The sequence below is a fragment of the Phaethon aethereus genome, assembly GCF_964289735.1.
Source record: "Phaethon aethereus genome assembly, chromosome: 4".
Classification (NCBI taxonomy): Eukaryota; Metazoa; Chordata; class Aves; order Phaethontiformes; family Phaethontidae; genus Phaethon; species Phaethon aethereus.
Window position 1 is genome coordinate 39,907,427 of NC_138578.1, and position 26,969 is coordinate 39,934,395.

Here is a 26,969-nt window from a genome sequence, read left to right on the forward strand (position 1 = left end):
AATTAATAATGTAAGCACTGTAACATGATTATACTAGCTCAGTGATAACGACGACACAATTTGAAAGGGCATTTTCCCCTCTTTTTTTAAAGAGAAATCTTTATTTTCTTATGGGAAAAGGAAAAACAGCAATCATGTGTCTCTGAACTGATCAGGAAAATAATTTGCATCTAAGAATTAACATTTTACATTGTTCTGCTATGGAAAAGTTGCATCAATAATTGCAACTATCTAGATATTTCCAAAACAACAGTTTTTTGCTTGTCAAACACAGCCAGTATACATAATCCCTTTCTTATCCTGTACATCTCTCCACACTTTCTACATTTGATTTCAGTCAACTTATGGAAGTACCAGTTAGTAATGTCACATTTTGTTCATATTTTACATATTTATTTTATAATATCTGTAACTTACTTTATTACAAGGACACAGAGAGTAAATAATGTTTTAAGAGTTAACAGGAAACATTTTTAAATATAATTATTGATGTATGCTTGGTCTGCCAGATAAACCAAACATTTCATGCTAATGTCAATTTTACAACTCCTACTTTCCAAGTAATCAGTTTCTCTTTTCCTGTTGGCAGAGGAATGCAACTCTCAGATTTGCTATTGCATGTCAAGAAGAAATTAAATTCTATAAAGAAATCTGAGAATAATTGCGTTTGTCACAAATCCAAGATTTTCTAGGTTTTTCTTCTAGCTCAAGAGGGAAAAAAACCCCTAAATTTCCTAAGCACAAATTTTGCATACCTTCTCTCAATCTCATATATTACAGCTCCAATAAGAACAAATTGTGAATCTAGTGTAAATCCACTGGTTGAAGAACCAGCCTGACAGAAAATTGTAAATCAAGTCAAAGCTTAAAGAAAGAAAGAAAGAACACAGTGTAATATAGTAAGTAGTAGAATAGTATATACAGTAGAAAGTAACAGGATCTTAAAAAAACCCTCTATCTGAAGAGTGTAACACCAGACAACGGTCTGTAGATATTAATGCAGGCTAACTTTAGACAAGGGAAATTAATCTTCTTAAGCTCCTTTTACAGTCAGCTGAGAAAGCTAAAGGTAGCAAAATCCTTTCATGGGACAGTTCAGTGGATCTCTCTTGACTCATTGTTTTGAGTTACCGTCTACCTCTCTCTGCTGACCATGGAAACAAGCTTCCTAGCTACAAATAGACAATTCATTTCATTGGTCCCTCTGTTTCTTGAGACTGGGGAGACTGGGGGCAGGGCAGGAAAGGAATAATTTTTACAAGGGTATTTTTCAGCAGAGCAAGGTAGCCTCGTGTTGTGATTTAGCCTCAGATGGCAACTAAGCACCATGCAACTGCTCTGTCACTCCTCCACGGTGGGATGGGGAGAGCATCTGAAGGGTAAAAGTAAGAAAACTCATGGTTTGAGATAAAGACGGTTTAATAGGGAAAGCAAAAGCCGCGCACGCAAGTAGGGCAAAACAAGGAATCCATTCACCACTCCCCATGGGCAGGCAGGTGTTCAGCCATCTCCAGGGAAGCAGGGCTGCACCACACGCAGTGATTTCTTGGGAAGAAAAATGCCATCGCTTTGAATGTGTTCCCCCCCGCCCCTTCCTTCTTCTTCGGCCCAGCTTTATATACTGAGCATGATGTCATATGGTATGGAATATCCCTTTGGCCAGCCTGGGTCAGCTGTCCTGGCTGCACCACCTCCCAACTTCTACATCCCCAGCCTTCTTGCTGGCAGGCTAACACGAGAAACTGGACAGTCCCTGACTGCTTAGCAACAACTGAAAACATCAGTATGTTATCAACATTACTTTAATCACAAATTCAAAACATAGCCTCATAGGCATTTCTGTGAAGAAAATTAACTCTATCCCAGCTGAAACCAGGACACCGCACTAGCATTACTCTACTGCCAGTGGGGAAGAGTGTCATCATCCAATGAGTAATTCAGAATACCTAAGTAAATCTCAGATTTTTGAGGAAGCCTTTATGCATATCTTCCTAAGTTTGTCTTAGAAATGGTCAATGCAGAGATCACCCTTTATTATCTCTTCCTAAAATAAGACTTCGCAATGCATAAGCCCTGACCACTAGTTGAATTAACAGGATTTGTCTGTATCTAGCAAATCTGAAAAAAATTTCTCTGACTGTAAATGAATAGAATAACACTGTACCTACTTAAATATGTAGAGATGTATTATTTTTCCTTTATTCTCTTGGATAGAGTAAGGACTGCAGTTTAACTTCCTGAGGGTATAGTAACATCCAATAAATGGGAACATCCATTATTCTATGGAAAATATTCAGCAGCTTTGTGCTTTTCAAACTATGTCCGTGGATTAAAAATTGGGTTTGTTTTTTTGAAACCTAATAATGTTACAATTTTCCCAAGAACCTGCAGAGGGACCACACAGAAATGTGCCATGAAACCCATCACTCCTAGAACACCAGTGAGAATAACAACTTCATTTTATATGTAGCCGTGTAAAGAAAATTTGGATCTTGCATACGGGAGATGTGAACTAGACATAAGTGACAGCTTTGTCAAAGTGCCAGAGCTCTTGAGGCTAGCCATAAAACATCACTAATCTTTTAATTCCCAAAAAACTCTGTAACTTTATGCTATCTTGTTATGAATCTGCAATAATGACTGCTAATTTATTTAGGCGTTCAAAATCTCCAACTGAGTAGATACAGCTTATTTTAAATGGAAATTTCAGCATGCTCTGATACAGCTGTCTTTTATTGGTTCACGTTACACACAGAGATCTTCAGGATGACTCATATACCATTTAACTTCTCTTCTTAAACAAAACAAATTATTATATAATCAGATTTAATCGGATAAAGCTATTTGACATTCGTTTCTTGTATATTTTTCAATTTAACATCATAACCAGTGACATGAATTGATAATAATTATCCAATTAGCATATTTTATTACAATTCCCCCAAATTGTTCCTTTTTTTTTAATTGGCTTTAATTGTAGATGTATTTATTATTACACTCCAAGCTAGATCTGCAAAAAGAAACTATACAGTGCAAAGATAGTTAACTTGTAACAGATCACATTCCGAAGTTGTATCTAAGTGCTAGATGGCCCCAAAGAAGCAGAAGTACTGACACAGTTTACACTTCATGGCAACTCAATTTAGGGTCAGATTTGTGGAATGAGCTTGACAAGAGCATCCCTATTTCTACTTTCTTTCTTAAGCACATTTTATTTGTAGGAAGAGTGTAAATAAATAATTGAATATTTCCTAGATTTTCCTAATTCTAGAAACATCAACTTTTCATAATCACACTGGGATAAGACTGAATTTATTTTCAGACACTTAGCTTCTAAGTTTATTGGAGGTTTTGATCTTCTTATTACATAAAATACTGGGTTTCTGTTTTATTTTCATGAGCGCAAACCCCTTTTCTCATGTTGGCCATAATTCATATCTTTGATTCCTGAACTGTGCTTATTTTAAAGTAATAGAACTCACTTATTTTATTTCACATAAGCAAATTTCTCAGGATATTTCTTTACAAACTCAAAAAAAATCTACAAACAATAAAAAAAATAATGCTTTAAACTGTCACATTACTAAAATTTTCAGCCAATTTTCATCCAGTCCATCCCATGTATTCCTGAGCTATCCAGGAGTAAGGTATTCAGGCAGGTAGAGTGTCTTAAAGCTTTATGCAGTCTACAAAAGCTCTGTGGGATAAATTTTGTTTTATTACAAACCACTCTGTGTACATGTGATAAACCAACCAATGGGCAATAAAATACCTTGTCAAACACATACAGCTGTCAAATATCTTGCAGACAAAACTACCTAAAACAAAAAAGATAGAGATTGGTAGGGAATCTCCTACTATGTGGTAGCTGAAGAGCAGGTATGGGGAACAAAAGAAAAAAAATAAACTTAGTACCTTCAAACCTGATTTTGAAAGTCAGAATGATTCACTTTAGGTTATTTTTCACGTGCAAAGGATAAAAAAAAGTGCATATTGTAACTTGAATAGTTTTCTTTAGGATGATATCTCATTTTATATACAACATTAATGTATGATCTCCAGACAATAATAGAGAGAAAATGGGGCCTTGGATTATTAATACAGTATCCTTTGTGTCAGTTTGTTATCAAGTATGTTATATAAGAAACAGGCACATACATGCTTAGAAAGACAACTTACGTTTAACACCAATCTTGGTTATCTGCAAGCATCACACACACATTGCTTTTGTTCAAACCACTAATACAACATCACATGTTCATCAGTCTAATCTTTTATCACAAGAAAGCTCTACTAGGCAAGATCAACTGCTTGATGTCAACGAAAGAAAAGTCACTTCAGTGTCATTGGCAGCTACCTCAAGACTTTCACTGTAACAACCAAAACTAGTTATGTAGTTAAAATTCTTTCTTTTTTTTCTTTTCCCTTCTCTCTGTAAATGAATCGTGTTGATACTTTTTAGTGATATCTTTTGTATCCACTGGTCATGGTTTCTGATCAGGTAAACTGCAAGCTATTGCAAGAAGATCCTGCTACAAAAAAAGACAAATTACAGAGTTCAGAAATTTTTCTGGGAAAAAAAAAAAATTTCAGCATGTGGTGGCACTGACAAACATTTTCTAGAGCTGTTCCAAGTATGACTTCTGTTCTTCTACTAATACGAAGCCAAGAGGTTATGAATAAAGTTAACAAGCCTACAGGCATCATACATGTATCAGACTGAGTCATGACCATATTCTTGTGCTTTCTTTGAATTGAGACTAACAGGTTCTCTCTTCTGTGAGACATCAGCTGCTTCAGTTTTACTACTGCTGTGCCAATCGTAATAAGTAATCCTCTTTTGTTGCAACAATAGCTATCTCTTTGTTAACGGACTTCAAGTTTTTATGAGATCTACCAAAATACTTTTATTTCTCAACACGCCATTATTGTTTATATTTACCTCTGGTATTTAATTTTTGCTTTTTTAACTATTACTTTCTGTAATGGACCTAAAAATCCATTAGAAGTACAAGTCTTTTATGAATCACGAAGCTATATATGCTATACCTTCTTTTTTCACATTTGTTCTATGCTTTCATATTAAACAATGGGAAAGCACTATTCATTGGAAAGCTTCTATGCTACTGTCAGCATATGTAACCATATTAATGAAATACCATAATACAATTTTTTCTTGTCTACAGTACTGTCTTATTTTGGAAGACTGAAATGCACAGAAGTTCTTTTTCTATCGCTGATTCATCTAGCTAACCCTTGGTTTCAATTATATTTTACTCTAATTATAACCTTACCATCAACAGTTGCTAACTGATCATAGAATACATGTCAGAAATAAGATCCTTAATACAGAAGGCTGGGAGAAAAGGCGGCTTTTTTTCCCTGTCTTCCTTTTACTTTAATTTAAAACGTTAATTTCTTCACACTCACACCTTAAACTTCAAAGCCTTTTCCATGAAATAATTTCTTCTCTGATGTTAAAACTAATGTATATCACATCAAAAACATGAAGGCAAACAGGATTTCAGTCGTCTTTCATTAGCTGTAAGTGACAATAGCAGGAACTTCACAGAATTCCTGACATTTGCCAAAATGCTGCTCAAAATCTAAAACACCTCATAGACAAAAGTGGTATAGCATTGATAATTTACTGTGCTAGAGTATGGCAATTCCATTTTACCTCTCATTAACATAAACAACTCTGCAGACAGACTTTTTCCTGGAAGGAGCACATACTCTAAAAAGGAAGTTCATCCCAGTTAAGTAACAGGACAATTTGAAATGAAATGTATATGTATTGCTGTTATCAAAATTCTTAAGAATAAACGGACACCCAAGCCTGATTTTAAACCAGACAAGGTAACCTACTTTAGATGAGAGTGAACAATAGTGTTTTCTTTTACTAAGATACTCTGAATTTTATTTTAGGTTAAAATTTTTTTTCTTTTTTTTTGTTCCTTCAAGTATTCAATTAAATATCTCTATGAAAAGACTTAACATTGGAAAACATTAAGATCTTTTCCTTAGAACCTTCTAAAAGAAAAATGTTAATCATCAGCAAAACAAAAACATATTTGGTAAGTATTTTTGGGTAACTGTCAAAAACCCAGTCACTTCTATCTCATCTTACCTGCAAGAGTATAAAGAATGCAGATTCAGTGATCCTCTGTAAATTCACCTGAATTTTCCTTACTCTAAGGATAAATTTTTATACCAAACCAAACTACCTATTATTTTGGAACACTGTTTCAACTTCCTTACTTCCAGTTGGAGTTTTAAGCACTACAGTAACCATGGATATTTGAAAGGAGAATTAATGGACGTCACTAAAGCATCTTCCTTTTTGTAATTTCCACCCACTTTGAAGAATATATCTCCTACATTCTTTATCAGACTAGATGAAGCCCAGAGCAAGCTTCAAAGAAAAAAGTAATCTTGTGAAGAGCAAGAAAGACTGAAAAGTTGATTCTCCATCAGGGCCTGGCAGAATGTTTTGGAATGTAGAAAGCAGAAAGTGGAAGTTTTCACCTCCATATATAACAAGTCCAACTCAGGCAAGTAATGATCAAAATATGTCATTACTGTACAGATGTTCCAAAGACTGTGTATAAATGTCTGGTTGTCCCAGTCTTATTACCTGTAAAGCATTGCCAAAATGAGAGTCAGGAGAAGATAGCAAACATTAAAAAAAGGCAAAAGAAGCCCAGCTGAGAATAGCCAGAAGGAGACTGTAGAGATGACCATCCTCAAGACTTTTTCTTCAGCTCAGAGTCACAGCATGACCAGAAGATGGATGGAGAAAGAGCACCATTACTTTATTGAGCAATTGTTCCCAATGCTTCCAACATTCCAAGGTTTTCATGATCATGACATGTAAATTTGTCAACAGTATTAATCACCGTGAATGTAAACAAAGAAAAATTATTAAAACCCTGTAAAATATACTAGAGTTAAAATGCAGTGTTTTAACCGTGTAGATGTGAACTAGAAATAGAAGCCTACACGAAAAACAAGAAAAACTACAGAAACTATTAAAAGTGCTGACAGATGAAGGCATTGCCATAATTCATACTCAATTTAGGGAAACTTTTAGTTTATTTTATCTCCTCTCTTAACAGAATAATGAAAGCACTTTACCAATGGAGACAAAGGTTACTTATATCCAAACAGAAAAATTTCTGAATGCTTTTCATTTTTCAAAGAGCAGCTCTGGATTATCAAAATGGTTATATAAAAAACAGTATAGAACTGGCAAGGAAAGGAAGAATACACAGGAAGGTGATAACGTTTAAATATGGCATAGAACTTTCGGGGATGAAAGAGAAATTGGTCTGTACTGAAGTAGATCATCGATAAAATGTAGATATGAATGGATGTATGGTACTGGCAGTATGGGTAGATAGATCAATAAGCAGTTTGATTCAAAGAAATCTTAAATGTCATAATTTGAAAAGCGTGGCAGACATACCATCTTCTGTTGTAATTCTGTCAGAACTCACAGATGAACAGACTTGATCTGGATAAATAATTTGTTTCATGTCACTTCTGCAAGTAGACTTGCTACTGGTGATTTTACAGTTCGGTGGCAATTTTCTTTGAGAGTCAGTACTGAATCAATACATTGGTACACTTCTGGAGGAATTTTTAAAAATCATTATTATTTTCTTTAATATTACAAATTCCAGTTGAGTCAAATTCCCAAAAGATAATTACGTCCAACCTATACTAATACTTCCTCTTGGGATGCTTGAAAGGGAGGGGCAGAAAGGGTTTATATTTTTGGTGTTTAAGCAATTTTGGCTCTCTGTCCAGTGAAACAGACTCCTGTGTATCAAACCACTTTTGTTACTGGTGATGTGGCCCTCCTATTTAATGTACTATAGCGACGATTTGAAAGTCAGGGATGTAAACCACAGGAAGCCATTATTAACAAAGCATCTTTTTCATGCTTTTAAGGAGGACTGACCTTTTCTGCTAGTTATAGCCTAGTCTATGCTGTTCTTTTGAGACTTCTTTTCTAAAATAATAACCAGGAAATCTTAGTATTCTTTTTACATCCTATAAAACTCTTTCACACAATTCTTATCAAAGTTGTGGAAAGCATTAAGTGTAGTAGGATAGCAAAAGTACTGCAAAATGACCTGGACAAATTGGAAAAATAAATATGTTACTAGTAATAAAAACAATCAGAAATGATGCTGGTTTTCACTCAGCTGAGGGAATGTATACTGCAGAAAAAAACCAGGAAAAGTAAGTCTGTAACTGTACATAAATACCAAAAGGCATTTTTTCATGCACTGATCAGAAATGAATAGCACAAACTGCATTTGCTAGTATCAGCAATACAGAGTGCAGACATGACTTGCATCTATATATATACATATATAGAATAGAACAGAGAAAACTGAATTTGAACTGAAAAGAAAGGGTTGGGGGAGAAAGATGCTATGACAGTGAAAAAAGACGCTTACAAAAATTCTGAAGTCAGCTTATAACACAACAGATGAAATAGCTTTCCACTATTTCTAGAAATTTCTGTATTTCTAAAAAAGTGTCACTGATGTATTCTGGAATCCCAAATGAAATTAGACAGAATCAGCTACAACATACAGGAAGATAGGTCCATAGAGAACAAGGATAACAATGTTTTGAACATTTTTGGTGTTCGTGTATTTCAGCTCACATAGAAGACCCTCTTAAACAGCTAGGAATACAGAAATATTATTTCAGCTACTCTTCTAAAGGTTTGTTCATCGTGCTGCATTAAGAATTGGTTTGGAAGAACCAATCAATTCAGAAATCTACAATGTCACTGTTATTTTATTAACAGTTTCTGTCTGTAGATGCCAAAAATGTATAGTGCTGCCTTCCAGGTAGTTTAACATGGCTTGCCTGGGGTTAGTTTCAAGGATTCCTTCAGGGCAAGAGGGAATGGACATACTGTCACAAGGCCTTTCATTTTTAACTTCTGAAAAACAAACAGGAAAATACTAACAGACTCCATTATTTTGGATATGATTAGCACAAACAGCTCTAGAATGCAGAGGTATGAGTAATGCAAGCCAAGGGGCTCAGCTCTGCAAGAAGAAATTACTTTGCCACACCCTCTTTCTGATAGGAAAAGGACCAGATCATGATCTCAGTTATACTGTTGAAATCATGAGAGTAGATTATGGTTCACAGAACATGGTTCTCTTCACCTCTGAAATCAATACTTTCATTTCTAATGAAGATAAAATGAAGCAGACTGATCTAGCATGAGAAGAGAGGAGAAGAGAGGAGCAGAAGAGAGAGAAAAGGAGAGGAGAGAGGAGCCCACAGGGATCTTAATTGTTCTTCATAAAGAAAGAATCATCAGCTGGCTCAAAGTTAAAATAGTCCCCACCATAAAAAGATGTTCATAGTAAGCAATATCATAAAGTTCTGTGCTATTATAACTTTGATTAAGCTAGAGTTATAGAACTTGAATGTCCAGAGTATTTTAACAGAAGTCAGTACTTGTGAACGAAACCTCATCACAATCTTTTTCACTGTACTTCATTAAACCAGAAGGTTACAGATCAACACTGGTACCTGGTTTAAAAGTATCTTTAGCGTCATGAAAACATGACGTAAAGTCTAAAGTAACATTCATCATGCCATTACTAAAATAAATATTGCAATAGCTTCAATATTCAAAACAAATAAAACATGGCAAATCTTGCGAGTCTTCGATGTATCCAAAGTTCCCCTTTTGTGTGATTTATTACACTGCTAAAGCATTAATTAGGACTCAAAATCAGATTCAAAAAAGGGGTAGAGAAAAAGAAAGGATGAAAGAGAACTGAATGAGATGATTGCGCTGGTGTTCAAGACTACAGACTTTTGGCATATCTATAAGAAAATAAAAAAAAAAATTAAAGATTTGATAAAGCTGATTGGCATATTTAACAATAACTAATTTCATTTTAAGATGGAATAGAGAAAAAATTGGTATTTGACCCATTAAATAGAGAAATTAATAATATATCCTATTTAAAAGAAAGGCCATGTAACAGATAAAGGGCAATTCAATACAGGGAAAGATAGAGAAGTGCTGACTTTCACAAGTCACTGTTAATTGAATTCAACCACTTCATTAAAAAATTCCATAGAAAAGGTATGAGAGAGATGTAACAGATGGGTTTAAGAGATGTCATAAGCATAATATACAAGGAAAACTTGCAACTAGCCTGTTAAAGTAAACTTCATATATCGTGGTTGTAACACACAAAAAATACTGCTGGACCACATAGAAGATATGACACTGCAATTGCTGCATTTAAATTTAACTATTATTTACTAAGGAAAGTTAAAAAATAATCTTGTCGGGAACCAGTTTTTTTACTGAACAATGTTGGCAGCTTTTTGACTATGGCACTATGACTGACTGGTTTGATTTGTTCATTGCTGGACTGTGTCATGGTCTTCTGAAAAGGAAGAGGTTAGGAGCATCATCTCTGAAGTGAAGTCTGAAGGGAAGGAGGTTCCTGTGTTCCCTTCACATCACAGGGCCCTTCCACTTTCCCTCACAGAGGGGTGAGACAGTCACAGGAAAGACTCTGTAAGATCAGAGGGACAATGGCAAAGCTTCAGGGAGGACGAAACCCTCCTGAGGAATGAAGCAAGACCATGCAGAGTTTGCTGCAGCAATTCAGAAAGTCACTGAGTTGACTGAAGAGAATTCTGGAAGCAGGCATTCCCTTTTTAGGATACTGGAGAAAGAAGAAATCTGTTTATATATGAATTCTTAATTTCTATTCTATTTTGCCTATTGATCATCACTCTCTTTAAATTTAAGTCCTCTAATTTATGTCTTAATAAAGGTAAAAAATCTCTCCCCCCAAAAAAATAAAAATTAAGAATTGATCTCTTTGGGGACCGGAAAAAAAGATTGAGGCATATTTACCTGACACTTCTGGCTCACCTGGGATTCTGCCATAAAAAAAAAAACACAAAAAAAAAAATTCTTGGTAGACAGGGCATTTATGTTTATGATCATTGCCTTAAAGTCATAACTGTGTCATACTAAGAACTATTTAACCCTGTATAAGGAGATTTTTGTATATAGGTCCATACTATCCCACAGGAGAAGGCAATGTGCAAGGGAATAATTTCTCCTGAAAACTTTCTTATGAAGAAAAAAAAAAGGGGGGGGAGGGGGCGGATGAGAAGTTGGAAGGAAGAGGGAAAATGTCAGGAGTCCTTTCTAGGAAATATGCTTAGCATTTTGGACAATCTGAAAACATTTCTGTCAATTGCTGAACAGAACTCTCCAGAATGGAAAGAAGCATGTTCTTCCAGAGGACGTTATCTGTTAATGGCATCTCCATTACGGTGTTTTAGGGTTGTATTTTTTGTTGGGGGGAGTGGGGGAAGAGGGAGGGGAAGCAGAATATATCAATAAGAGAATGCAGACTATTGAATGATACCAAAAAATTGAAAGCTGTAATCCGTAAATTAATTTTAACAAGATGAAAAAATCATAACTTTTGAGAGAAAGATAATCTGTATACAACTTCACAACCCCCCAAACGGAAATATTACACGTTTCCCATGGAGGTAGCCTAAAGAAAGATATAATGAGCTTTTATCAAAAAGTAAAAGTTTAACTACTCTCTTTTTAAAAAGTTACTAATTTAAGTATGTTAACAGGTGTTAAACTTTACATGTGGACAATTCATTTAAGTAGATCTTGTATAAATGTAAGAACAAAGGGCAGACATCTTGTAAGAAAAGTGCAATTGCTGACAGGTATGGGGAAGCAGCTGAAGGCAAAACTGAAGGAAAAGGTCAGAAAAAAAAAGTAAAATGAGATATAAAAGCCGTTTAAAAAAGTGAATGAACGAACATTAAAAAAAAAGGAATAAGCATTCCATTTGGGACAAAATTTGCTATTTTAAATTTTCCATAGGTAAGAATGATTTTCTATAATGAATGATAGGTTAAATAAAACATATTCAATGAGGTAAGTGGAAAGACACATAAGAAATTTAAGATGCAGCATAACAGCAGGAAAAAAACCAAAATGTTCTAGATGTGTACTAAAATATCAGCAAAATGTCCTGTGATATCAATACTGTGGTGATTGTAATATAATTGGTCTAAGTAAAATTTGCAGAGACATAAAATTTTTCATGGTTTCATTCAGATGGATGTTGATTATTCCTGACTCCCTTCAGGAATAATTCTCTCTTTTAATATGAGAAAGATCAGTAGCAAAATGCTTTACTTCCACAAATAGTAATCATAACTACCATAAGAAGAGTTGAGGAGTACTATGGACTTCTAAAATTACCAAATGGATATTATCAGTAACATTATTAATATCTGTCCACACACTTGATAGCATTCTCTAAGTTATTTTATAATTTTTTAAACTGCATTACTTAAACACAATTTTCATTATCATCCTTTGAAATTCAAACAGTATTACTTAGTATTTCTCTAAAGTGTCTTAGAGTATATAACTATTCATTATTGAAGACTGGCTCTTAGCCACTACATAGTTGACAGCCTTAGACATATATCCTGCATAATTTTGGTAGAGTAGACTAGTTTTCAACAAAATAGAAATTCAACAGTCACAATCTGAGTTTAGACTTAGACACTTTTGCTTCTTCTTGTTGCGTTTTTCCATTTGGTAAAACACTAGGGCATTATATTGTTCTGAGTTTGTCCCTTCCTGAAGCAAATAGCTTAACTCATATTGAGAACTGCATAGTGTAAAAACTTAATTTCTAAGTATGAACACTGGCTATGATTTACAAAATCACAGTATCACTACTGCTTAGTCTGATTGGTTTCCTATATATGTGCTGACTTACAGTTATGATGATCTCTGACACATTTTGCTGAAAAAAAAAAATTATCTATCTTCCCAGGTCAGTGCTTGTCATGTTTTTTTCAGAAAGTGTACTACTATTTATACAACATTATTAGTCTTGAGATGCATGGATGTGGTTCCTGTATAACTGAGTAAATTAATAATCCCCAGAGTTAGGCAAACATGACTGTAGTTTATAATATAGGCATAGAAAAGCCTAGAATACGTTGCCTCTGGGGACATCTTAAATTATACAAGGACTTAGGGGTTTTGAATGTTTAAAATTGCCTGCATAAATACAATACATTCTTTGGTGGTTAAATTGCGACATAAACAGGACCACTATGTTTGCATCTGCATTTGTTCCTTTGAAGTTAATATTTATTTAAGTACTAAATTCATTTTCCATAGTGAAATATAAAACACAACTCTTTTTTGTCCAATTACTTTTCTTTTCTCCAAGGTTTTATTTTTATTACATTGCCTGAATGCCTACTAAATTATGGCTACATAACAACTTTTAAGCAAATGTGAAACTGTAAGAACCAAACAGGGAATATATGATGAACAAGGTTCAGAAAGGTATGTAATGATCAAAGAAACATGGTGGGGAGGGCGGGGGACACACAAAAATAAACCCAGGGGAAGATCTAGAAATAAATACGGGGGAATCAAATCAGTGCAAACAGCAAAACATGTAAAATAAATTTTGAAGAAGAGAGACTCTAGGGACCAACTCAATGTCTTTATACCCATTCTTTTTTTTGTATCCAGACTCCATTAACGCTTTCTTTCACCCTTTGTTAGTTCATCTACAAAGACATATTAGGTGAATATCACCTATACATATTTGAGTGCTATTAATTTTTGTGCCTCACACCATGGATATTGGATCTTTCATTCTCTTTCTATATTTCAATCATAACTACACTGTTAATATTAAAGGACTAAGCTATAACATAATTTTTGCTTAAAAAGACTTCCAAGCATTCCAATTTAAGTTTTTCTTAAGTTAACAAATAAACTATAAATACATTCATCTTCAGAATTACACACTCCTGTCACTGGTAGCTTTTACTCCCTTTACAGTTCTTACTGTACCTGTACACAAAATGCACACACAGACACCATCCCGGTACTCAGGCAACAATTTGCAGGCATTTCTTTTTATGTTTGTGGGTTGTCAATCCAGTACACTATCACACATTCCTTCTCTGCTATTAAATATAAACAAATATGGCCAATTCTAACAATTTCAATTTTGCTTTGAATGTCTGATCACCACTGCAATCTGACTTCAAATTGGGCATCCCATGAGTCTTCAAATATTCCATACTTGACTCTCTTCCAGCTGTAATAAGTACTTCAGAATTGTGCTGGGTTGGCCCCGGCTAACAGCCAAACTCCCACCCAGTTGCTTGGTTACTCATTCCCCCTCCACCCCCTACAGGAGGACAATGTGAGAAAATGAGAGGAACATGAATAAGAAAGCTCATGGGTTGAGATAAAGACACGACCTTGGGAAATCCTCAGTGACATAGACTGCAACCTCAGCAAAATTGCAGACGACACCAAGCTGTGTGGTGCAGCTGACATGCCTGAGGGACAGGATGCCATCCAGCGGAACCTGGACAAACTCGAGGCATGGGCCCACGTGAACATCATCAGGTGCAACAAGGCCAAGTGCAGGGTCCTGCACCTGGGTTGGGCCAACTCCCCGACATCAACACAGGCTGGGGGATGAAGGGATTGAGAGCAGCCCTGCTGAGAAGGACTTGGGGGTACTGGTGGGTGAAAAGCTGAACATGAGCCAGCAACGTGTGCTCACAGCCCAGAAGGTCAACTGTATCCTGGGCTGCAGCCAAAGTAGTATGGCCAGCAGGTCGAGGCAGGTGATTCTGCCCCTCTACTCCGCTCTGGTGAGATCCCACCTGGAGTCCTGCGTCCAGCTCTGAAGCCCTCAGCACAGGAAAGACATGGACCTGTTGGAGCAGGTGCAGATGAGGGCCACAAAAACAATCAGATGGGTGGAACAGGTCTCCAATGAAGAAAAGTTGAGAGAGTTGGGGTTGTTTAGCCTGGAGAAGTAAAGGCTCCAGGGAGACATTATTGCAGCCTTCCAATACTTAAAGGGTGCTTATAAGAAAGATGAGGACAGACTTTTTAGCAAGGTCTGTTTTAACAGCTTTAAACTAAAAGAGAGTAGATTTAGACTAGATAGGAAGGAAGGAAGGATGACATTTTTCACAATGAGGGTGGTGAAACACTGGCCAGAGAGGTGGTAGTCTCTGAATGTAGTAGTGGTACAGTGAATGTCCCATTCTTGGCAACATTCAAGGTCAAGCTGGACGGGGCTCTAAGCAACCTGACCTAGTTGAAGATGCCCCTGCTGATTACAGGGGCTTGGACTAGATGACTTTTAAAGGTCCCTTCCAATACAAACTATTCTATGATTCTATGAAATTTAGCTTAATTTATTGCCAATTAAAAACCTCAAGTAATTACTAATTTGGGTGGTGGTAAGCAAAAAGACATATATTATTAAAGCAACAACTTTACTCCCTCTCTTACCAGGTCAAGTTCACTCCTTCACTCCCAACACCTTTACCCTCCATCAAAGTGGTGCAGAAGGTCAGAGGGGTACAGTCAGTACACACCAGTTGCTCTTTGCATCTCCTTTTTCCTCACCCTTTTCATCTGCTCCAGCCAGGGATCTCCATGGGCTGAAGTGCTTCAGATAAACCTGCTCCAGTTTGGTTTCCTCCCAGGCTGCTGCTGGTATCTGCTCAACCATGGAGCTTCTCCTCCATCCTTGGACTTCCCGTACTGTTTCTTGCTCTTTTTGTTCATTGCTCTGCTCTCTGGCGTTTTATCTCCTTTTATGAATGTTTCCCCAGAGGTGACACAAGCACAGTTGAGAGGCTCAGCTGTGCCCTGTGGTGGGTCTGTTGGAACCGGCTGGAACTGGCTGTGTCCAGCACAGGGCAGCCCCTGGCCTCTTCCCTCAGACGCTACTCCTGCAGCCCCAGCTGCCAACACCTGGGCACCTGCACCCAGCACAAGAAGTTTCTCTGTTGTTTTTTTTCTCGGGTTTTTTTTTTTTTCCCCTTCATTTTCATACACAAAATGTATGTATCGGGCTTTGAAAACACTTGTTCTTTTCAGGATTGCAAGTACAGTCAACAGAACCTTTCAGTTTGAAACCGAGCTGTTAGCTTCATTATTTCCATTCATCATTTCCCTTTTATTTCTCCGTGTCCAGATGCATGTTCCCATTTCTATACACAGATCATGTCGTGTATTATACTTAGAAGTGATTAGTAAGAACTCCAAATCACTATTTATGAGCATCATGAATATTTACAGAAAGCTAACAAATATTACAGAAAGGAGTTTGTGAATGTGGGCAAGACGCTTTTGAATGTCTGTCATATGATTAATACCAAAGTAACAAAAGCAACAATTATTTAACTGGAACTTTTCAGAGGATCTTGGTTTCAACCTTAGCATCTCAAGTGACTTAAAGCTACCATTCAAGCAAGATGAGCTTTGAAACTGGCCCTTATTTTCCAAAGCACCATGGTGAGGAAGCTCAACTTACAAATAGAACTAATGTAAAAATGGAAAACAACACAGAACAAAGGTGGTGTGTGAGTACAATTGCTACCTTAGAAATGAAAGCATTCATAAGAAAATGAAATAAAAATTAGGTAAAAATAAACAAGGCAGATATATGATTGTGGCCATATTCCACACACTTAACAGTTCCAGTGATCTCGGACTCACTTGAGTCAGAGAGAAAACACAACTCCTCATGTAAGGGTTTGTCCACATTTATAACTTTGCTAATATAAAATGGCCAAAGCAAACTAAGCATACCCACAAGCAAACAAAACACAGCTGAAAGCTTATTTTTAGAGTTTTGTCAGAAGATGTAATTATTTTTCTCATTTTCCACTTTGGTCCATATTTTGACATCATAGCAAAGTTAGGTGGCAAATATTTGCTTTCCTAAAAAAAGAATTCTAAGTTATACTGATATTCACTGATGATAATTTGAGAAGTACCATATATACTGATGAATATTTGGAAGAATGAGCAAAACAAACAATTTTACTACAATTTTGTAGCAAATTGTAATTTTGTAGTAAATTTTACTACAATTTTGTAGTAAAATACTTATTTTGGAGAAAATACCTTTTTACTGAGTTATTAGAAGATGAAGTTATTATTATGATCTGTTCATACTAAGTCACTATGCATTTCTTAAAATGTTCATTTCATAGATTTTTTTTTTCTTTTAAATGTTTGAAGACACTATAACCCTGAATGTATAATGTTGACTGTATTTTGGGCTGCAGTTTTGTCCTCATGTGTTTTAATTGCTCTATTTATTTAAATAATTGGTCTGTGAAACACAGCAAAATAAAAACAGACTGAGTTTGTCAGGCATTTAATTTCCATTTCTTTTCTTTGAAACATCAGGAGTATGGAGTTTGTTACACATCACTTTTCTATTGTTTATGAAAAGTTTTAATAATAAGCTGTTCAATAGAGCTCTGTTACTTACATTGATATCTTCCAAATCCAAACTATTCAGAACAACATTGTTCCTCTTCCAGATGATAGGAGGTCTCAGCATTCCTTGGATCGCACAACTTAAGACAGCACTTTGTCCCACTGTTGCTGCAGTGATACTTAGTTGTTGATCTTCGGGCAGACTCAGCTGAACTACCTCTGCAAAAGACATATTGTTTATAAGATTAGTTAGCATGCAGTTTCAGAAGGTTAATTAGCATGCAGGTTTTGTACAGTGGTAATTTAAGGATTTTAATTAGAATCAAAGGAAAAAGAACTTCCAACCACCACAGGAAGTTCAGAGTATTTCAAATAAATGTCATCATGACATTTCAATTAAATTGACTGACAAGTATCACACTGTAAGAAGAGAAGCATCTAACATAAAAATGAATTTCAGAGGTATGACTGTAGTAAACACGACAGTGCATCCAAATACAGACACCAAAAGTTATTTGACAGTTAAGGCCAATGCAGTAGAATAGTCAGCACCTTCATCTGAACTAAGACAACAATACTGCTGTAAAAGTCATTCATATGAGTTAATTTTCAGAAAAAAAAAAAGGTAAAAGGAGCTCACAGTACAAAACATACAGGACTGAGACTGTAATGGACAACAAATTGAATTCTGCATTCAGAATATAAAATTAAGGTGTAAGATTTCTCTTCTGACAGGCCAGTTTTTATGGGGCTTTTTCCTTAATATTAGTGAAAACATGGTTTCCAGATCAAACTGACATTACTAATCTCTCCCATTTCAGTCTCAGAAGAATATGCATTAATCATAACACATTAGCTAATGCCATTTTAAAAAAACAGTGTTAAAATAATTTCTACTACATTTCTCAGGTCAAACATAATTCCTTTTACAACAACTGCAGAAAGTCAGAGCCAGAATAATAGAGTTGTGTACTTGAATAAATCTCTCTAAATAAAGGGAAAAAAAAAAAAGAGGGAAAAAAAAATAAAAAACCCAGAGCACATTATAGCAATAATTCTGAAACTGTTCTGTCTGCCAAGGAACAGAAGCAACAACTAGGATGGACTATAGCGCCTGATAGAAGTAGAGAGTACAATAGTGGAAAACAGTTAAAGACACACTTGAAGTAAATGCAGTGCATCACCTGAGATATTGTGAATTATCTTAATCCACAAATATTTGCCATCTGTTTTTTTCATTTACTCTGTAACACAATAGAAATTGCTAGTGCTGATAAGCTATTTCGCAAGGCTTGACGAGCCACTTTTAATTTATTTAGTATTACCTGAAATACCCTAATGTAAAACACCTGTAAATCAGTAAATTTAGAGGCAGCAGTTTCAAAAGCGTGTCATAGGCGTGTGTTTGGGGTTGGAGAACGTGTGTTATTTTTTTTCTTCAAGATAGACAAATTGCTTAACACATCTAAAAGCAAAACCAACAGGAATACATGCAAACACACATGTTCCCCATGGATGTATGTATATGAGAAAATTCAATCAATATGAGAAATTTGAGGAACATAAAATTACTTTTTCACATTCACGGTTATTGTTTAAATCATTAGAAAACTTCAACAATGCTCTTGAAAAGTATCCAGCATTTCTAAAATTAATGCCAGTGCAGCAAGTTCAAACTCACTTAATATCCTGTGAGAATGAAAACAGCTTATGGCATGGTATCTGAAACATCTAAACAAATGTGTGATTACAATACAATTTGTTTTTTTTTTAAAGTAAAGAATATCTTAATGAAATTAAATTCAGTATGAATAAATATGCTGGTAAATACAGACCATACAGCCTTTAAAGGAAAAGTATTTTTATATTTAATTTAAGGAAACCTTTGTCATACAATTTTGGAACAAATCTGTGTGATGCAAAAATAAGTAAATAAAATTAATACCAGGAGAGAATTACTCTCAACCCTTTCAACATAACACTATGGAAAGTACATCTTCCCCCTATTTTTCATTGCCTCTGGTATTTCATATTACAATAAAAACAATGCACGTCTTCAGTCACTACCTTTGTACCACAACACAAACTAAAACAAAAGTAGCTGAACAAATTTCAACAAGAAAAAAATGAATTATGTGAACATCCATGTTCATTTGAGTCCAAGAGAAAAAAAAATATCTAATTTTTCAGGTTAATTAAAAGTTCATCATTATTCAAGTTTTCAAATAATCTTTAAAACATTTTGACATGTGTGATGGGAGTCCAGACCTTGAAACTTTCTCCACTAATCCATGTGCAAAAAGCTCTAATATTAAGCGGAGATCACTTCACTTCTATGTCCCACAACTTATTTGGATACTTACGTAAAAAGAGAGTGAGTGATACGTGTTAGTTTGATGATGCTGTATACTCTTCCCTCTGGTGTAATTGCCCATAAGTGAGAGGCTGAACAGCTGAGAATTGTTCTTTCATTTGTGGTGTGGCCAATTAAACATAAACTATTAAGATTCTACATTTGTAAGGATTTTGTCATATTAGACAGAAGAGCTATATAGGAGTTGAAGATCATCCAAATAGCAATTTTTGCACCCAGTTGCTAAAGCATGAAAAATCTCTAGGTTTTTTATCTTTCATTTTTAAGTAAACTACAAAAGGCATTATATATCTATTCTCTTTTAATTACCAAATTACTTTCATGTAAGAGAGATGTTAATTCTTTCATTATAGCAAAGCAGTAACCTATAAGCAAGCTAAGATCCTTTTTAGCTTCATAAAATCATACTTTGTAATTAACACAATTTTTTTTTCCCCAAAATGCAAGCATCAGAGAGGCATCTCAATATCCTCAGGAATGAAAGTTTTGTTGTTCTACAATTAAAGTCAATGATTCTGTAATTTTGTGTGATTAAAAACATTAATTTTGTATTTAGACCAAAAGAAGACCTGATTTTTTCTCTTTTCCAGAAAGAATATTCTATGACTCAAAACTCAAGTGGTATGGCTCACCAGACATGTTCAAACAAGATTTTCTAACTAGATGCATTATCTGACACAATTTGTTACACTAAGGAAAAGGAAATGTATGAATTCAGTTGAATATTGTGCTATTTAGTGTAGTTTTTGAAATTTGCTGCATCCATCTGAAGTATTTCATATCCTATGTTATAGGAGATGGTTCTTCAGTGACACTATCATGTAGACTTCCTGAGATATAGCTTCATGGATACAGGATGATTCAAAACTTCTGGTAGAGACTTGATAGTACTAAGATTTTGCATCTTTATAGACTCTACTATGCAAAGAAATGAAAAGGTAGATAAATATTCTGATACTCCATTTATAAGGGGTATTTATCTGTGTTTTCAGAAGTCACTATTTAATTTAGGAAAGTCATGAAACAATGATCATGAAATCATGATGATCATTTTTGTAAAATTGAGAACAGTTGTCCTACCTGGAACTGGTCAATGCACTGATGTCACATATTTCTCAAAAGTTGTGAAAACACAAACACTCTGGTAAATGCACTAGAACCACTGCTTTACCTCAAATTATTGAACATAATTTAAGTAAAAAAAACCCTTAATATGTTACACAATTAGGTATATTTTAAATTATTAGTTAACAATAAAAATATTAGCTTTTCATATTTTCTAAAGATCATAATATTGCATTTGTTTTCTCCCTATTTGGAAAAAAAACCCTCCTCAACCCAAAAAGTTCTAAGCCTACAGAGCTGCACCTGAAGCAGAGTTCTTTGACAAATAACTCCCTGAAAATCCCTGTTCATGAACTGTCTGCAGCCAGGGTGGAAGAGGCGCACACTGGTGTGGCGGGAAGGGTGTGGTGTGTACAAAGCATTCTCAGATGCACAGACAGACCAGGCTCCATGACATTCCTTTGGAAACAGAAAAAATAGACCCAGGAACTAAATGATGCATTTACTGTCTTTTCTTTCCCCCCATGAAAGAAAGAAACCTGGTTCTGAGAGCAAGTACTTTTTTGCCAGAGGCTGAAGCCATAGTACTGGGAGATACCACCACTAGGATGACTCCTAGATTTCTCTCTATATTGCCCTTGTAAAGCAATGATAATTTTTTGAAGTTTAGTCTCACACGTTTTGTTTATTTAATTTTAAATGAAAAAGCAGAGTAAAGGTTTAGAAAAATTGGAAGTGAAATTAATTCAATTTACTAATACCATCATGAAGCAAAAAAAAAATTAAATTGGATATTGTTGGTTATAGAGTAGTAGTATTATATATAAGTAGCCAGTAGGTTTTACCTCTTCTAGCTTGCCAAGCGTGTACACTCTACTACAGTATACTGTATTAATGAGTTGTTTGTAACTCCTCCAGATGTGATACCACTCTGATATGCATCCCTGGTTCTTAACTACAAAAAGTCACTGGATAGGTTCTTTCAGATAAAGGGGAGAAAGGTAAACAAAAAAAATGAAAGAAACCCATTTAAATAAAAGCTGGAGATATAGTAAGGAGATGAGAACAACAGAATAGGTTACCAAAAGCTGTGTAATGATATCTGGTTGGAAGTAACATAAAAAAAAGTGATTATAAAAGAGGACAAAAGTGGTGAAACCAGAGTGTTAACTACTGGGAAGACATTTTAAAACATTAACACTTACCAGGAAAAAAGAACTCTTACTTAAAGGGCTCAGTAATACACAAGATTAAAAAAAAAACCAAACCCTAATGGTTTAAACATAAGACAGTCCTGCATTTGTTGAGAAACCCATGTGGTTGAAAGGGTCTGACAAACCTCCTGGCTGCTACAGCCATTCTACAAACTCCTCTACTCTTCATTCTGTTTAATGGTACCAAGTCAAGTTCATCCATTTCCTCCCATCATGTTTTCTGTTACTGAAGTTATCACTGTATTCGATCCAGCTTGAATTCATCCTTCTTGAAAACAATGAAAGAAAACTGTACACAATATTTTCGATTTAAAAAATGCTGTGTATCAACTAATCCATATCTTTTCCTGAAAGATTTCAGTCAATAATTCTGTAGAACGTAATTGCCATTTTCACAGTGATCTCATCTAGTTCCTCACAGTTACCCTGTGATTGACAGGTCCACAAAACTTTCCTCTACTCTGCTCTTTCCAGTAGATTAGTTCTCAGCCTGAAGTATAATTTCTTACTATTAACCAAGTACAAGATCTTGTACTTTGTAACATTACTTTTCATCGCATTTTACTGTGCCATACTTCAAGGTTGTTCGCTTCCTCTACTACAGTAATCCAACATTTCTCTGTATTGATTATGACTCCCAAATCTTGGTCTTTGAGAGAATTCTTTTACTTTTTTTTTTTTTTTCTGTTCTTTTTTTATCAGGGTATTAGTGAAGGCATTAAATAAGTTTTTTTCCCAGGTGGTCACTGGAAAACTTCACTAATAACTTCTTCTCAAAGTGATATTTTCCCATTTCATTGAACCCATACCACCTCCCTTTTACAGCTCATTATTCATTTTATGATTTCTCTACTAACTCCCAGTGTTTTAGTTGACTGAACAGGTTCTCATGTGGCATTGTACCACTTGGTACAATGGCTTTACTGAAAATGATGAAAGTACTTCTTTTCTCATTGCTTCTCTTTAGTTATCTAGAATCTATGTTAAAGACCTACTTTTCTTTGTTCTTCTGTTAAAATTAGACCAAATTAAGTTCAGTTTTTCTATTATATTTTTCTAAATATTTTCTGATATAAATACCTTTCTGATATCTTTCTAAAATATCTTCAAGTCTTACTGAAACCCAATGCAAAGTAACATAACTCCTACTGAATCAGCAAAAAAATGGACAACTATCAGACATCTTCTGTTTTTTGGGGGTGTGTTTTGTTTTGCAATATGTCATATCATTGATATACATCACTATTACATACACCATTGTTACTTTTGTTTTTAAGCTTATAGTATTTGTCCATCTCTGTCACACGTCCCATAGACAGGAATTTTTAGAAGATATAGACAACACATTCAAATAGCTTACAACCTAAAATACATGAAGGCATACAAAATGAGTGTGTTCGCTTACAAAACTTTTAGCTCAATGTGAAGTTCTCCTTAGGAAAATAATTAAAATTTATGGACCAACACAAGTGAAAGCAGCTAAGCATAATAATTCTGAGGAAGGTATTACAATACTGCAAATGATGATCAATTAGATTAGCGTGTAAGTGCTTAAATTTTCTTAATTTACAAAATATTTAGTAATTAAACTGTGAAAAGCAGTTTAATTACTAAAAAGAGTTTTCAAAGCTTACATCTTGCAAAAATGTCCCAACAGCAATAGGGATAAATCAATAATGGAACTTTATTTTAAACATTAATTTTTCAAAAATCATAATACTAGGTTGTAATTCTTCATATAAGTTAAGCTATATCAACATTCTTGTAAGCCAACAGGTAAAATTATATCACTGTATTTTTAGAACATTGCAGGAGGGATAGGGTAGTTCTAGGGAAAAAAAGATAGTGATAGCTTTACAGTGCTTTGATCAATCTTTCTGTTTTCTTAATCCTAAATACAACAGGCTGATGCACATAACATGGAATATTCTGATGCTCTAGATTGAGTACATTTATAAAAAGAGTTGTTACACTTGGATATATATGAGTTTTCTGAAGAAGTTAAGGAATAGGTAGTAAAAGTTAGGCTATTTCAGTTCTCCCTGTACATTAAAAAAATCTTATCTCCAACTTCCTTGATGGCCCAAAACTGACTGTGGGTGAATGTATGCAATCATAAAACTCATTTGTAAGCTTAGAATACCAAATCAGGCCACTAGGAGAAGAAACACTGAAGCATATAAAATTTCTTCAGATTAAGTGGTTCCTTACTGTCTCTCACAACTAGCAAAGAAAAGCCACAATATAACTATGAACAAAAGTTTTTGAAAACTAAAAATTATGAGAAAATGTTATATTGGGACTTTGTATATCACTTGACAATTTATTATCTATTAAATGGAGGAAGATCTTATGCAACTCTTTCAGTTAATTCCATTAACAAATGTACAATTTGAACCTTCTCATTTACTTACATAAGTTGTGTATATTTATTCATAGCAGCCACAAACCTCTCTCAGAATCTAAACTAATGAACATTATGCAGACTGATACCCACTATCTAAAATTAAGATCACATTAAGCCTGCATTTTGTTTGACTATTTCAAACCTAATTTAAAAGCAATCACCTTTTAAAACCAAGCAAAGAAGCTTTTTGTCTGTAGACTACAGTAAGATCTGTACTTAATGGATAACATCACTTGATAGCTTGAAATAGCTGAAATGCAACTAGGTAATATGCCTTTTCCTCTTCTGGCATTGATCCCACTTTCCTCAAAATAACATAACAGAAGCTTTTTCATCACTGTTATTTTTCTGTTCTTTTACAGCAATTTTAAAATCACCACACATCACCATTAGCATGACTAATTTTGTCATTTTCTGCTGTATCTTCTGCTTTGAGTTTGTTGTAAACATATTAATCGCATATTTAGTAGAATGTTTCAGTATGAGAAGTAACAGAACATGGTTCATGAGTGGCTGTTCTCTAGGGTCTTATTCCAGCAAAGGAGTCTTTCTGTTCTCATAATTCATTTAAGAGTACATACCAGAAAAAAAAAGCATAAATAACCTTTTCAGAACTCCTTAATATTTTAGTTGCAGACCTGTGATTAAAACTCAGGAGGTCTTATTTCCAGCCCTATGGCCAGCATAGCAGAAGATTCTACTTTCACACTATGGCAATATGGTTGTTATGTAAAAACAAAAGCTCTTAACAGGCTTACCATTATAATTAACATTTACTCATCTTTCATCTTTTCTGACAAGAGATTTGAAAATATTTTTTTTTTTGACAATTGTAATATTTTAACAGCTCATGTTTTTAGGAAGTCCTGTACAAACCAACTCCATAAAGAAAATTAACAGAAACCGTAAAAGAAAACACAATCCTGGCTGCAGCTCTATTTTATAATACTGGTCAATGAGATTTAATGGAGAGTGATAGACAGGTCATGCTATGAAACTTTTATTTTATGGAACAAATTAAAGCTTCTCTGAAAGACTAATGTGAAGCAAAAAACCTATGGTTTCTGTTTCTTCTTACAAACATGGAATGCAGTATTCTTTATTCAAATACCTCGAAACATTAAGAATGCTTCAGGTTTTAAGAGTCAGGGTAAAGTAGAACATTTCAGCTGACCTCTTGCTTTAGTGAATTTAGCATCAAGTTCTTTTATCATTGAAACAGCTTTCACCTTCTGATTTTGTTAGGCTCAAAAATGACCATGTAAGCAAATTTCTTAAAAAAAAAAAAAAAGAAATCAGATGAAGTAAATAAAATGACTAAGTAAAATATACAAGATTATATTTTACAAAAGTTTATCGACACATGCACTAAGAAAATGTTTACAATTAAAGCGAAGTCTGGATTTTTTAATGGTTCTTTGAAGTAGTAAGAATGAATGTAGACTGTGAGAAGTAGCTCAAAGACTTTATGAGACTGAGAACCTGAACAATAACATGGTAGAAAAATTCAATGCAAGGGGGGTGTAGGGGGAAGTAGTATACAACAGCAAAAGCAATCCTTCAAATATAGATCAATGGGCTGTAAGTTGACTTGGCAGGAAAGTGATGATAACTAGTTTTATCAATTCTGTCCACTTCAGCAGAGAAAACTTCAAATCAAAGATTCAGAATTCTAAGGAAAGGAACAAAAGCAAACAAAAAACCAAAATTTTGCCCCGTGGTTTGTCCACCTGAATACCACATGCAGCTCTGGGTCCTCTGCAAAGTAGATAAAAACTCAGAGGAAAAACATGTGTGATAAGAGTATAGAGCAGTTTAAATATGAAAAAATGATCACCATTTGTATTTTTCTTTTACAAAACAGATAATTTAGAGGGCTTTGACAGAAGCCTACAAAACCATGACTGTCATGGAAAAGCTGGAAAATGTATTGGTGGCTCACTGTTTCTTCTAAGACTGCAAAGCCAACAAAATAAGCAAGTGGAAGACCAAAGGAAAGTAGTTTTCTTGTTTGAAGTGATAGTCTGAAAAATCTCTTTGCTAAGGAATATTGTGGATTCCAGAATCATACCTGTGCGGGAAGAGACTGCACAAGCACTTGGGAGGGTATGAACAAAGTATCATGATACTACACTATTCTTACACTTCTCTAGACATCAACTTAAGTCCATGGTTGAGAGAAAGTATTGGACTACTTGGACCTGGGACCAGTACAGCCATTTTTATAATCTTAAGGCATGTTTGTTTATTTTACATGGAATTCACCCAGCAAATACAATTTCCAATTTTTTTTCCACAGTGTTTACATGTTCTAGTTTTAACTAAGTGACACATAATTTAAGGTATTTTAACAATTTTTGGGACAAAAGTAATTTAACTGTAATGCAGCTGAATTAATAAACAGTATGTACTACCTCCTGAAAATCATTTTACTCAATAGGTGAATTGACCCTTCTGATATTTTTAGTTGCTCTTAATAGGATTTTCTCTGCACAGTAAAGAATCTTTGCTTCATTGCTTAGATATTACAAATGCTTGTTTTAACAA

General features: G+C 34.7%; 1 protein-coding gene across 3 annotated transcripts in view; it reads right to left on the reverse strand.

Moving 5' to 3' along the window:
* Window positions 1–26,969, reverse strand: part of FSTL5 (follistatin like 5) — a gene marked incomplete at its 3' end in the record, with an annotated part of 297,971 nt that overhangs the window by 87,956 nt on the left and 183,046 nt on the right. For all 3 annotated transcript variants that reach the window (XM_081999556.1, XM_081999555.1, XM_081999554.1), the window contains exon 6: window positions 17,415–17,581. In XM_081999556.1, coding sequence (XP_081855682.1) covers window positions 17,415–17,581 — 167 coding nt within the window. The remainder of the gene's footprint in view (window positions 1–17,414; window positions 17,582–26,969) is intronic.